The 13,397-nt window shown below is 43.3% G+C and overlaps 1 protein-coding gene across 3 annotated transcripts; it reads right to left on the bottom strand.

Annotated features, from left to right (window-relative positions):
• Positions 1–8,998: 8,998 nt before the first annotated feature.
• On the bottom strand, positions 8,999–13,351 carry rpp25l (ribonuclease P/MRP 25 subunit-like). 3 transcript variants are annotated; one of them, XM_060854966.1, is made up of 2 exons: positions 13,209–13,351; positions 8,999–9,689 (listed from the first exon to the last, which is right to left on the bottom strand). In XM_060854966.1, exon 2 carries the CDS (start codon positions 9,644–9,646, stop codon positions 9,089–9,091), a length of 558 nt encoding a protein of 185 aa, XP_060710949.1. In that variant the 5' UTR covers positions 9,647–9,689; positions 13,209–13,351; the 3' UTR covers positions 8,999–9,088. The 3 variants fall into 3 exon arrangements, with proteins under 3 accessions (XP_060710949.1, XP_060711114.1, XP_060711023.1); XM_060855131.1 differs by having other exon boundaries at positions 13,243–13,351; XM_060855040.1 differs by lacking the exon at positions 13,209–13,351 and adding an exon at positions 12,574–13,178.
• Between the last annotated feature and the right edge of the window lie 46 nt (positions 13,352–13,397).

Here is a 13,397-nt window from a genome sequence, read left to right as displayed (position 1 = left end):
GCTTTCACCACTTCGTCCAGTAGCTCAATCCTTTGTGTGAAAACATTGCCCCTTAGGTTTCTTTGATATCTTTCCCCTCTCACTCTAAACCTATGCCCTCCAGTTTTGGACTCCCCCATTCCAAGGAAGAGACTTTGTCCACTTATCTGGTCCATGCTCGTCATGATTTTATAAACCTCTATAAGGTCACCACTAAGCCTCCGATGCTCCAGGCAAAGCAACCCCACCTGGTTCAACCTCTCCCTATAGCTCAAATTCTCCAACCCTGCCAACTTCCTTGTAAGTCTTTTCTGAACACTTTCAAGTTTAGCAACATCTTTCCAATAGGAAGGAGACCAGAATTGCACGCAATATTCCAACAGTGGCCTAATCAACGTCTTGTACAGCCGCAACATGACCTCAGAACATTGTTTCAACGAGCCAACACACACTGTAGAGCAAAAGAAAATCACCTATACAGTGTACCAAAAAGAATGGGTACCCAATGAACACAGTCTGCCGATTTCTCAGCAACAAACCCAAACAAGCAGACAAAACACATCCAGAAACATACCATTAAGTGTATTTGTCCTGCTAAGGCTTGATTTCCCAAAATGCAGCACCTCACATTTATCTAAATGAAATTCCATCTGCCACTTCTCAGCCCATTGGCCCATCTGATCAAAATCTCATTGTAATCTGAGGGCTTTGAAAATTTAATGACACTGAAATTTAAGATATAAAGACATTGTTAATGGTGCACAGATTATCTGATCAGACGAAACAATTCAGTAATGCTGTAGAAATGTCTGATTCTCTAGTGCTGTTGGAGGCATTCTAAGAGTTAATGCATAAGTGCCTGTAAAATCTACACACCAGGATGAAAGAAATTGCTTTGGACATTGCTTACTGATGAATGACTATTGTTGTCTTGGCAGTCACTGCATGAATGGAGATATGATTTGGAGATGCAGGTGTTGGACTGGGGTGTACAAAGTTAAAAATCACACAACACCAGGTTATAGTCCAACAGGTTTAATTGGAAGCACACTAGCTTTTGGAGCAATGCTCCTTCATTAGGTGACTGTGGAGGGCTCGATCGTAACACAGAATTTATAGCAAAAATTTGCAGTGCGATGTAACTGAAATTATACATTGAAAAATTGATTGTCTGTTAAGCCTTTCATCTGTTAGAATACAGTGATAGTTTCACTTCTTTCATGTGTAAATCACAAAACCTTTTTTTAAAAGTTGCATTCTCGGGCTGGCTGTTAACAATGGTGATAGTTAGACAATATGTTGAAGGTGTTAGCCCCCTGTGTTTTGACCTGATGTTTAGATTGATTCTAATCTAAAAAGTGAGATAACAGAGTTTTACATAAATTCATGCAGTTTTTGAGCTCAGAGTTCTACATAAATGTATGCAGTTTTTGAGCAAAGTGCAATATAACTCTGCAAGTACAAATTCATCCAAAATATATGTGTGTATGTGGGTCTTTGTCTGTGTGTGTGTGTCTGTCTGAGGTGGGGGTTGTTAATGTGAGAAAGTGTGTGAGTGTGTGTGTGTAGTGAGTGCAGAGTGTCTTAAGTCTGTGAGGGGGTGCATGTGTGAGTGTGGGAGTGTGTGTGTCTATAAGGGTATGTGTGCGTGTCTGTGTGCGCATCTGTGTGTAGCTGTATCTGTGTTTATGTGAGTGTGTGTGTGTGTAGGAATATGTGTGTGTGTGTGTAGTGCAATGGTGATCACCTGTAATGTGACATGAACCCAAGGTCCCGGTTGAGGCCCTCCCTATGGGTACCGAACTTAGCCATCAGCCTCTGCTCAGCTACTTCCTCTGCTGCCTGTCCCGAAGTCCATCTTGGTGGATGGTTACCCGAAGGTCTGAGGCTGCATGTCCTGGACCACTGAAGTGTTCTCCAACTGGGAGGGAATGCTCCTGTCTGTTGATTGTTGTGCGGTGCCCATTCATCCGTTGTCGTAGCCTTTGCTCAGTTTCCCCAATTAGATTAGATTAGATTACTTACAGTGTGGAAACAGGCCCTTCGGCCCAACAAGTCCACACCGACCCGCCGAAGCACAACCCACCCATACCCCTACATTTACCCCTTTTACCTAATACTACGGGCAATTTAGCATGGCCAATTCACCTGACCTGCAGGTCTTTGGACTGTGGGAGGAAACCAGAGCACCCGGAGGAAACCCACACAGACACGGGGAGAACGTGCAAACTCCACACAGTCAGTCGCCTGAGTCGGGAATTGAACCCGGGTCTCTGGCGCTGTGAGGCAGTAGTGCTAACCACTGTGCCACCGTGCCGCCCACAATGTACCATGCCTCCTGGGAGTGGAGGGGGGTCTGGGACGTGTTCCAAGTCTTGGGAGGAGCGTATCAGCAAGGTGAGGCAGAAACTGGGCAAATGGTAGCTACGGTCACTCTCTATCGTGGGAAAAAACCTGGTCATCAGGTGTGAGGCACTGTCATTGCTGTGAAACGTGGCACAGGTCTGGCCTATTCCCAGAACCTGTGCCACTGCAGTCACCTGAGCCATCTTCCATTTTATATGGAGATCAAAGATGGACCAGGTTCGAAGGGATTCGATAAAGATCTGGGCAATGGGGGAAAAAACACACCCAATGCCACCTTCACCCTGATGGCCACCTTTGTGTGTTGCTGCATCAAGCTGTGCGTGGATCCCGGTATGCAAGCACCAAGTGTCACTACATACTGAGGTTCTACCTGTCCCCGGTGTTGCGAAGGATGGGCCTGGCCTCGCTGCCGCGGAACGCTCTGAGTAGTTGGACCATTCTGTATCACCTGTCCTTCGTGGAGAAGTTTATGAAGAAAAACACCTTTGACCACAAGTCCATCAGGAAGTGGTCAGCAAGTAGTGTCCTTGAGACCCTTCAGAAAAAGGAGAGGGCGGATCCTATCGAGTGATTCCTGAGCAGACTGTCAAAGTCATTTGGCAGAAAGCCCCATCGCCAGGACTTTCTAACAAGCACCAAGACATGGCTTGGCTGGTGGTGTGAAGGGCTCTGCCTGTGAGATCCTTTATGCACACCCGGACTCTCAGCCGCACCGTACGCTGCCCTCAAAGCGGCTGCAGAGGGGACGAGACTGTCACACACCTCCTTCTGGAATGTGCCTATGCAGAAGGAATGCAGTGGTGTTTGTCGAGGTTCATCCCGAGCAGCGCCGTGACGCGGGACTCCGTGCTCTAGGTCTGTTCCCCGGGATGCACACCGAAACGAACATCAACTGTGCCTGGAGGATCATCAACTTGGTGAAAGACGATCTTTGGTCTGTCCGAAACCTGTTGATCTTCCAGCTGAAGGAGTTGACCCCGACTGATGCAACTTCGTTTGTGTGTGTTGGGGTGGTACAGAGAACACCAATCGGAGAATTCAGCACGAAGGTATACAGAAAAGCCACACACACAGACCAAGTCCTGAACTATGAAAGCAACCAACCCAACACACACAAATGAAGTTGCATCAGGACACTATTCAAAAGGGCCACAACACACTGCAGTACACCAGAACTGCAAAAAGAGGAAGAAGAACACCTATACAAGGTATTCACCAAAAACGGATACTCACGCAATTTCATCAACAGATGCTTAAGGGAAAGACAACGGATCGAGAACATGCCACAGCCCAAAGGACTAGCCATACTACCATACATCAGGAGTATTTCCGAACTGACAGCCAGACTGCTGCGACCACTAGGACTCATAACAGCACACAAACCAACAGCCACTCTCAGACAACAACTCACCAGGACAAAGGACCCGATACCCAGCATGAGCAAAACCAACATAGTATACAAAATCCCATGCAAGGACTGCACAAAACACTACATAGGACAAACAGGCAGACAGCGAACAACCCGCATCCACGAATACCAACTAGCCACGAAACGACACGACCAGCTATCCTTAGTAGCCACACACACAGACGACAAACAACATGAATTCGACTGGGACAACACTACTATTATAGCGCAAGCCAAACAGAGAACAGCCAGGGAATTCCTCGAGGCATGGCACTCATCCACTGATTCTATCAACAAACACATTGACCTGGACCCAATATACCGGCCACTGCAGCGGACAGCAACTGACAACCGGAAGCGGCAGAGACAAGCCACTATAAATGCTGAAAGAAACATGACAGAAGCGCTTCACAGGAGGCTCCCAAGCACTGAGGATGTCACCTAGAAAGGGGACGAAACGTTTGCAACAAAAACTCCCAGCTCGGCGAACAGAACCACAACAACTTCCCCCGTCCCCATGCACTCCTTTGCTCCCTGGACAGTTCTACCTGCTACCCTATTCCTTCCCACTCCCCAATCACCAGCCACTCTCATAATCTCCACCTACCCCCGCATTTGTCACCTTCTCCCCATCACACTCACAGTGTGCAACATATCATATGTTAACTGTAATCTTTGTATGGCAACATCGCTGTGATTGTCTTCTTTGTAGGCTCCAATGAAGTGACTGGTGGTATCACTGAACCCTGCTATTAAACAGATGGTGTCTAAAACTCTATGGAAACACAAGTTGGAAGAAATAGGGGACAGGATGGATTGCAGAATGAAATGTAGCTCCCAGACATTGTGACAAACATTTCTCAGGGCTTTATAATTCTGGCAGCTTCTGCTCATCTAAATCTGCGTTGGTAAGTGGAGCCATAGATCCAGTGCCAAGTGGAATGGTGAAAGCTGCAATTCACTTGCACAACACCACTATTGTTGAGGTATATCCCTTCCTGTTTTCAGAAATGAATGCGTGTTCTGCAACAACCCTCAAAGTGCAATTATCATCTCTTACACTGAGGGTCTTGGGGACATCAGCCACACAGAAAATGATATGGGCTCTGCTTCTCTGCTGACTTGCTGGAGTTTTTACTGGGCTGCTACTCTGTACATCGGTGATTTGGAAAAATGTTCTTATTGCTCCCTGGCTGATGTTGCAAATTGTTAGTTGTAGCTGCCTTGAAATGACCCTGTGCAGTGTAGAAACTTCAGAAGTGGAGAAACTTTGTTCATTTCAATTTTACAAGCTCACTGTATCAATTCTACATGGTAATTCTATAAAATTAGCCAGAAATGTCACCCTATACTTATATGTAAATGTTCAGATATTCTAAGAAAATTCCTGCTTGTGGGGTAAGTTCCTAGTTTTTCAGATGTTATGTAGCTGTTATTTTCAGTCAGTTGCTATGTGCATTATGCATCATAGTGGCATGTGGGCCAGCTGCCTGGAATGCTAGTTTGCAAAGCGAAAGTGAGGACTGTTGATGCTGGAGATTAGAGTCGAGAGTGTGGTGCTGGAGGAGCACAGCAGGCCAGGCAGCATCGGAGGAACAGGAGAATCGACGTTTCAGGCAAAAGCCCTTCATCAGGAATGCTGTGCTTCTCCAGCACCACACTCTCAGCTGCTAGTTTGCAAAGTAGAGTGATACCACAACATGGGTTTAATTCTTATACCAACTATTACCGTGCAGGATTCACGGCCACCTCTCCCCTTGCCTGAGGTGTGGTGTCTTTTGGGTTACATCACCACTTCTGTCTAATGACAGAGTTAAGACAATGACAACTTTATCGTTACTATAATGGAATAACTGATTGCAGCTCATATGCTGCCACCTTCAGGCTAATCTAATAGCTGCTGTTTATTTTGTAATCTTCGTATTCATTGCAATGGTGGAGGGTAAAGTCACAAGACTTGCCAGACCATAGGGCTGCTGTCTCAGAGGAAGATAACCAGTTTGGCTCCCAGCATTGCCAATAAATAAATCAACAGCAGATGTACATCTTACAGCAATATTAAGGAACTGCATATATGGAATCTGACAACTTTTGATCCATTTGATAAACTTCATCTGGAATAAAGGCATGCATATAACAGCTGTTGTGGGTATGTTCACCGAGCTGGGAAGTTGGTTTACAGATGTTTCATCCTCCTTCTAGGTGATATCCTCAGTGGTGTGGAGCCTCCACTGAAGGGCAGAATGCCGAACCAGAGGACACAGCTTAAAAATACAGGTTAAACCATTTAGGACAGAGATGAGGAGAAACTTCCTCACCCAGAGTGGTGGCTGTGTGGAATGCTCTGCCCCAGAGGGCAGTGGAGGCCGAATCTCTGGATTCATTTAAGAAAGAGTTGGATAGAGCTCTCAAGGATAGTGGAATCAAGGGTTATGGAGATAAGGCAGGAACAGGATACTGATTAAGGATGATCAGCCACGATCATATTGAATGGCGGTACAGGATCGAAGGGCAGAATGGCCTACTCCTGCACCTGTTGTCTCCTGTGAAATGCTGCTGTACTGCGAGGGTTGGAATTTGTTTGGTTTTGTTCATGTTGCTGTTCCAGTTCCAGTAGTTCATTGCAGTGATCTGTATATTGGGTCTGGTCTACAACTGAACAAACCAGATAAAATCTTAATAGTTACTCTAAATATTTTACTAATCACACAAATCATAAATACTTTCTCAAACATATTAGCTTTAAATTTATGTTGAAAGAAGATTGCAATTTTTCACATCCTCAAAGTATTAGACAATAAAGTTAGAGATGAAAATAATTTGTAAATTTAATAATTGGAACTGATTCAAAAAGAGGCTCTTACATAAACAAAAATTTTTAATAAGTGACATTTTCACAATTTCAATATTCCAAACAGTATAAAATATATATGATAAACTTACAGGTCTTCCAGAATTGAGTCGGCAAATGGGACTGACTGCACAGGAAGCTGGATCAGACTTGATGGCCTGAATGGCCTTTTTTTGCATCATAAATGAATGTGTGAACAAGTGATCCTCTACTGAAAACTCAGTTCTTCACAGTTGATGCTAATGAATTCCAGGCATTAGTAAACAACAAAGGGGCACAGTTCATTAGAACACATTACTCAGTCCACATACAGTAGCTGTCAATATTTAAGTTAAAAGATGCTATTAACTGAATTGCAATGAGCTCACATTGTCCATTCACTATTGAACCTGGCAAATGCTTAAAATTTGACAACTGCCAAAAATAGATGTTTGGTTTCTTATGTTCTACATATATTTTCACTTAAACCAGCATGCTGAGATGTGTTTTGTTACAAATGGAATTGTCCTCAGCTCATTTTGTGTCTCCTAATCTTAATTTAATTCTGTCAGGAAAAAGCAAGAACAGTTCTATTCATATGCAAAGAGTGGTGTTCATCAACTCAATTGAAATGTTAAAAATATCAACTCTGATATTTGAAACATCCTTTGATGTAAACTTTCACATTCAGAAATAATTATTGAGACACACAGCTTTAAGAACTTGATCCAAAAAACATGTTGATTAAAATCAAAATTTTCTTAGTATCTTAAATCAAACAGCTTGTGATGAAACAATATTCCAGTGAATGATTGGGAATGTTTTGAACATATTGTTTGCAAGGCACTAGCTTTTATAGTTGCTTTGTTGTATATGAAAGTGAATACTTCTTTGCAGCTCGTAGCTATTATCTTTTCCAGTTTAAAACAAAAGGAACAATTGTTCTATCAATACCTAAACAAAGTTTTAGCTTCAACTCATCCCATCGTATAACATTTGGTAACATCAGACTTTCAAATCTTTTGCAATCAGTACGACTAATAAAAGTTCAGCAAAATTCAATAAATACTGGGAGCAAAACTACTTTTGTCCTGAACAAGAGGCTCAAACTCCAGATTTCTTGCTGTCTTAATGATCTCAAAACCTCCCCATGACAGGCAGCATTCGGTCTCCTAAGGAGAAAGTGAGGACGGCAGATGCTGGAGCTCAGAGTCAATGTGTGGTGCTGGAAAAGCACAGCAGGTCAGGCAGCATCTGAGAAGCAGGAGAATCAACGTTTTGGGCATAGGCTGTTAATCAGGAAGCCCTACACTCTCGATTCAGGCTCCTAGGCCTGGGCCTTGTCCACTCCTTTCTTCTCTTCACATTTTTCTCTTTTCACCATTTCTCAATCTTTTCTTCTACCTTTTGGCCTTCTTTTGATGGGCTTAGCCACAACGACGGCGGTGACGAAGTGGGCACACCTTGAGACTCATGGCAAGCTGGGTGGCAGTTGCAATAGTGCTGCATTGGTGGACTTGGCACAGACACCTTTGCAGCAGCAGTGTTGCTGGGCCCACCGAGTGCCTAAAGGAGCAGTGGGGTCTCAGGCTGGCTGAGTGCTTTGCATTGCTGACCTCAGCATGGGAGCAAAGGTTAGCCTCATGCCGGTTCTCGCTCGATGCAGAAGTCGCAGCATCAGGGAGGAGAAGCCTGTAGCTGGACCCATGGCTTAGCCAGGACTCGGCAGGTGTAGGAGCACTGGCGGAGGCAATGATCACATCTGAGACCCAGAGCCCGTTTCAAAGATCCCAGAGCCTAAAACAAGAAGGAAATGCAAAGATCAACTCTATTGCCGTATTTTCTAACTTTATATTCTGTGTTTCAAGGTGGTACTGAAAACTGATGACACTAAACACTGCATTTCATTGTATACATAATAAATGTGACAATAAATAAATCTAATCTAATTGAAAAACATAAGGATTAAGGTCTGCACTCTTGGTTGCTATTCAGTCTTGATGTAGTGTCCAAGTGTTCAGATGTCAAGATCAGGGTCCACTGTGAAAATCCGGTTGAATAATGAAACTTATGAGTTTTACTACTATAAAGGGCAGCCTGTATACCAGCAGCTGCAAATTCACCTGCATTCCAGTTTGGAACTATAGTCTGCTAAATTGGAGATCTTCTATCATAACAGAACTGTAGTTGTACCAAAATCACAAGGTTAGCAAAGGTTCCAGAAGGTGCCTCAGTATCAGACTGTCATAAACAATTAGCGATGGATAACATTAATGTGATTATAACAATTTTCTTCAAATTGGTTAAGTCTACATTTAACACAAGAAGAATGATCATTTGAGCAAAGGTTCAGAAAGAAGAATCTAACATTTTCAGAAAAAAAGAAATAAAACTGGAACACAAAAAGCAAAAGCTATTTCCAAAATTTTTTAATTTGATAAACAAATAGAACATCATGTATTATCAACAGCATCCTTCTAATTTTTTTTTGTATTCCCAGCACCTCAGCTTTTGGACTTTTTAGGCCTTTCTCCTCTTCCAGATCCACCATGATGCTTACCCCCTTTCCCCAGCCCATCTCCCCCCTGTCTTTTTTTCCTTTGAACCTGACCCTCCTCTTTTAAGGAATGTATCCACAAAGCATCAAAGGACCCAGGAGCTTGGTAGCCAGGCTCATTTGTATGCAGAATGTCTTTAGACAATAGAATGCAAATAGCAGGAAGGTTTCTTTTCACAGTTAAGCTATCTAACCCTGCCTCTGAAACAACAGGCTCCCAGAGTTCCTCAACCTGTTTATAAAACAATTTGGTAATTTGATGGAGGCCTTTTAATCTTCTCTTCATGATCTCCACACAGGTGATTGCTTTGCTGACAGCCTTCCCAGTGCCGGTGAAAAGGATCTCTCTGATATTGTCTGATTCCATCTTTCCAATAGCGTATCCCATGAGATTTCGGATTTTGCTACCTTCCTTCACCTTCATTTCAATAATATCTTTTCGAAGATTGGCAACTGGTAGTGGACAAGGGAGTTCTGTGATCTTCGATTTTTGGTAGTTTTCCATTTCAAGAAATGCCTTACAATTCTACGGTGACAGAAATCAGAACCTGTAAACATAAATGCATAAATATTAAAACTAAGAATCTAGAGTGTCTATTTTGACTTTCATTCTAATTTATTACAAACTTTAAAATGCATTATACTTGTGTCTTACTGAAAGTGCTGACTCATTCTAATGGTAGAAACTGACAATCCGAGTAGTTCTTTTTGGTGACCATTAAACATGACAATAACTTGACAATGGAGGTGACTGACTTTGCTTGACATTCAAATATGCACGAGTGCTGAATTTTGGAGAATACTACCGAGTGTAGCTTCTGCTATTTTGAAGATTGAAGCCATGCTACTGCAGCAACTGAGGTAAACGAGCACAACATAGACAGCAGATTGAACTGATTCAGTTACAATCGAGTGGTGATATATTCTTTACGTTAGAAAACATTTCAGAGTAAAATTCCACTTAAGAGTCATAGAGATGCACAGCACAGACATAGACCCTTCGGTCCAACTCGTCCATGCTGACCAGATATCCTAAATTAATCTAATCCCCTGTGCCAGCATTTCCCCCATATCTTTAAATCCTTCCTATTCATATACTCATTCAGATGCTTTTTAAATGTTGGAATTGTACCAGCCTCCACCACTTCTTCTGGCAACTTATTCCATACACACATCACCCTGTGTGTGAAAACATTACCCCTTAGGCCCCTTTGAAATCTTTCCCCCTCTCATCCCAAACCAATGCCCTTTAGTTCTGAACTCCCCCACCCAGGGAAAAGACCGTAGCTATTTACCCTATCTATGCCCCTCATGATTTTATAAACATCTATAAGGTCACCCCTCAGTCTCCAACACTCCTGGGAAAACAGCCCCAGTGTATTCAGCCTCTCCCTATAGCTCAAACCTCCAACCCTGGCAACATCCTTGTAATTTTCTTCTGAACCCTTTCAAGTTCTAAAACATCCTTTCTATTGGAGGGAGGCCAGAATTGCACTCAATATTCCAAAGTGGCCTAACCAATGAACCGTAAAATTGCAACATAACCTCCCAACTCCTATACTCAATGCTCTGACCAGTAAAGTATATCAAGTACATTCTTCACTAACCTATCTACCTGCGACACTACTTTCAAGGAACCATGAATCTGCACTCCAAGGTCTCTTTGTGTAGCAACACCCCCCACCATCCCCCGGACCTTCCCATTAAGGTGTTCAAGTCCTGCCTGCACTTGTGGTGCTACTTTAGCAGCAAGTGCTTTGTGCATAATTTTAATTGTACACACCAATTCCTTCTCACCCAACCTTCATTTTAAGTATTTGAATTTCAATTGAAACATTTCTATTTTCTAACTTTGTTACAGCCAGTCCATTTTCTTATATCCTGAGAATCGCTGAATTCTGGATTCTACTTTATACAAACTGAGCATGAATCTCTCTCTTGTCTTAGCTTGTTAATCTACCGCTATAGAGGCAGGGTGTCAAATGGGTTCAATGACCTCGTTCTGCACCATTTCCAATCTCTGATGTTTGTAAACCCCAGAAACGCAGAAATTTTCTCAAAATGCATATTCAGATAAATAATTTCCAATACACCGTCAAGTGATGAGCTGGAAGTGGAACTTGACAGTACACAATAATAAATAATGTACAGGAGTCTACATGGAAAGATTTTCTGTAAAACACAGAAAAGGGAAAGCATCACCAAAAAATGCACTATATGAAAGCTGGGTGATTTCAGCAACAAGACAGAGTGGAGAATAATTATATCCAATTACATGAGTAAATTAATAAATCCCATGCACTTGTAACTTCATTCTCCAAGCAAGGTGAACAAGGAAATTATCTAATTAGATTAGATTAGATTAGATTACTTACAGTGTGGAAACAGGCCCTTCGGCCCAACAAGTCCACACTGACCCGCCACCCACCCATACATCTAACACTACGGGCAATTTAGCATGGCCAATTCACCTGACCTGCACATCTTTGGACTATGGGAGGAAACCAGAGCACCCGGAAGAAACCCACGCAGACACGGGGAGAATGTGCAAACTCCATACAGTCGGTCACCTGAGACGGGAACTGAATCCGGGTCTCTGGCATTCTAGCTCGGAATAACTACTCTTCTCTGCCACAGTGGCATCTGGTCTTTTATTTCGATGAGAGCAACCAGAGCCTTGATTTAACATCTTATGCGTAATACAATATCACTGACTCCTCAGTACTACACAAGAGTATCAGCCTTCACATTTTGTTGAATTCAGTCCAGTGGGGACTGCAACACACCATCGTTCCAACTCTGAGGTTGAGTCATGGATGGCACTTAAATAACAGAAAGTACATGGCTACTGGAGATCTAAAATAAGAATTTAAATCAGCAGCAGGCCAGGCTTCTCTCTCCAGAGACAATGCTTTCAATTACCTTTCACCAAAACTATCCAAAATTGGAAATGTAAAATTTTTCAAGCAAGTTGAGAGACAAGCAAAGGTGGTGATGAGGAAAAATGCGCAGGTGTGATACTGTGGATGGAAGAGAGATTAGAGGATCAAGAATGGTGTAAGAAGAAAGAAGTTTACAGATCAAATACACATTTGTGTGCTAAAGTCATGATGTCTCACTTCAATTTATAAGGGCTTGGATCACACATGCAGTAGTGTGTGCAATTTGGGTCTCTTTGTGTTCAGCAAAAACATCTTTTCTGAGATAGAGTGCAGTGAAAGTTCCAGTATGGCAGACCTGTCCTGTGAAGAGAGACTGAGCAAAGTGGGCCTGCCTTTTCTATAGTATTGAAGGATGAATAGTGATCTCATTGAAAAAAACACTATTTTAAAGCAAGACAATACAGATGGAGGTGACACATTTCCTCTATAGGGGGCAGATTTCAAAATGAGGGGTTTGCCATATGGGCCTGAGATGAAAAGAAATCTTTACCTTTGAAAATTGTGAACTTTCAGAATTCTCTATCATTGAAGATTGTGAAGGCTCAGCCTCTGAGTATGTTTAAGGTGGGGATGGATACGTTTCAGAAAACTGGTGCCATACAGGGTTATGGGCTTGGGGTGGGGAAAACACACAAGTGTTTAACAGTCATATGTATACTGAATGGGAGGGCAGTGTCCAGCAATTGTTATGATCTGGAATTGATACAGCTGCTCCTCACCACCTTTCTCCTCTTTAATTACTTACACTTTGCAACTTTCCCGTCTGACATTATTTGTAGATTAGATAAGATTCCCTACAGTGTAGAAACAGGTCCACACCGACCCTCCGAAGGGTAACCCACCCAAACCCCTTTTCCCTCTAAGTAATGCACCTAACACTATGGGCAATTTAGCATGGCCAATTCAGCTGACCTGCACATCCTAGGGCTGTGGGAGGAAACCCACGCAGACACGAGGAGAATGTGCAAACCTGCACACAGCCAGCCACCCGAGGCTGGAGTCTGGTGCTGTGAGGCTGCAGTGCTAACCATTGAGTTCACTTTCTCAGCTCCAATGCTCTGATATTCTAACCCATCCCGCTTCTCAAACAATCGTTAATTGTTTTTTCTTTACTAGAAGGCTGACCTGCCGAACTTTTCCAGTTTCGTTGCCAACGCACCGAATGTTCAGCAGCTGCTCTTCCAGCTCCCGATTGTGCCCCTCCCCGCAAGCTCCCGGGCCCCGAGTCCTCCCCGCTCCGGGATCCCACAGCACCAGGCCGCCCCCACCACCACCACCACCTTGTCCTCGGCTCTGACGTAATTTCCTGCCGGC

The sequence above is a fragment of the Hemiscyllium ocellatum genome, chromosome 1 (assembly GCF_020745735.1).
Source record: "Hemiscyllium ocellatum isolate sHemOce1 chromosome 1, sHemOce1.pat.X.cur, whole genome shotgun sequence".
Taxonomy (NCBI): domain Eukaryota; kingdom Metazoa; phylum Chordata; class Chondrichthyes; order Orectolobiformes; family Hemiscylliidae; genus Hemiscyllium; species Hemiscyllium ocellatum.
The sequence above is the reverse complement of the archived record's forward strand: the minus strand, read 5'-3'. Positions and strand labels throughout refer to the sequence as shown.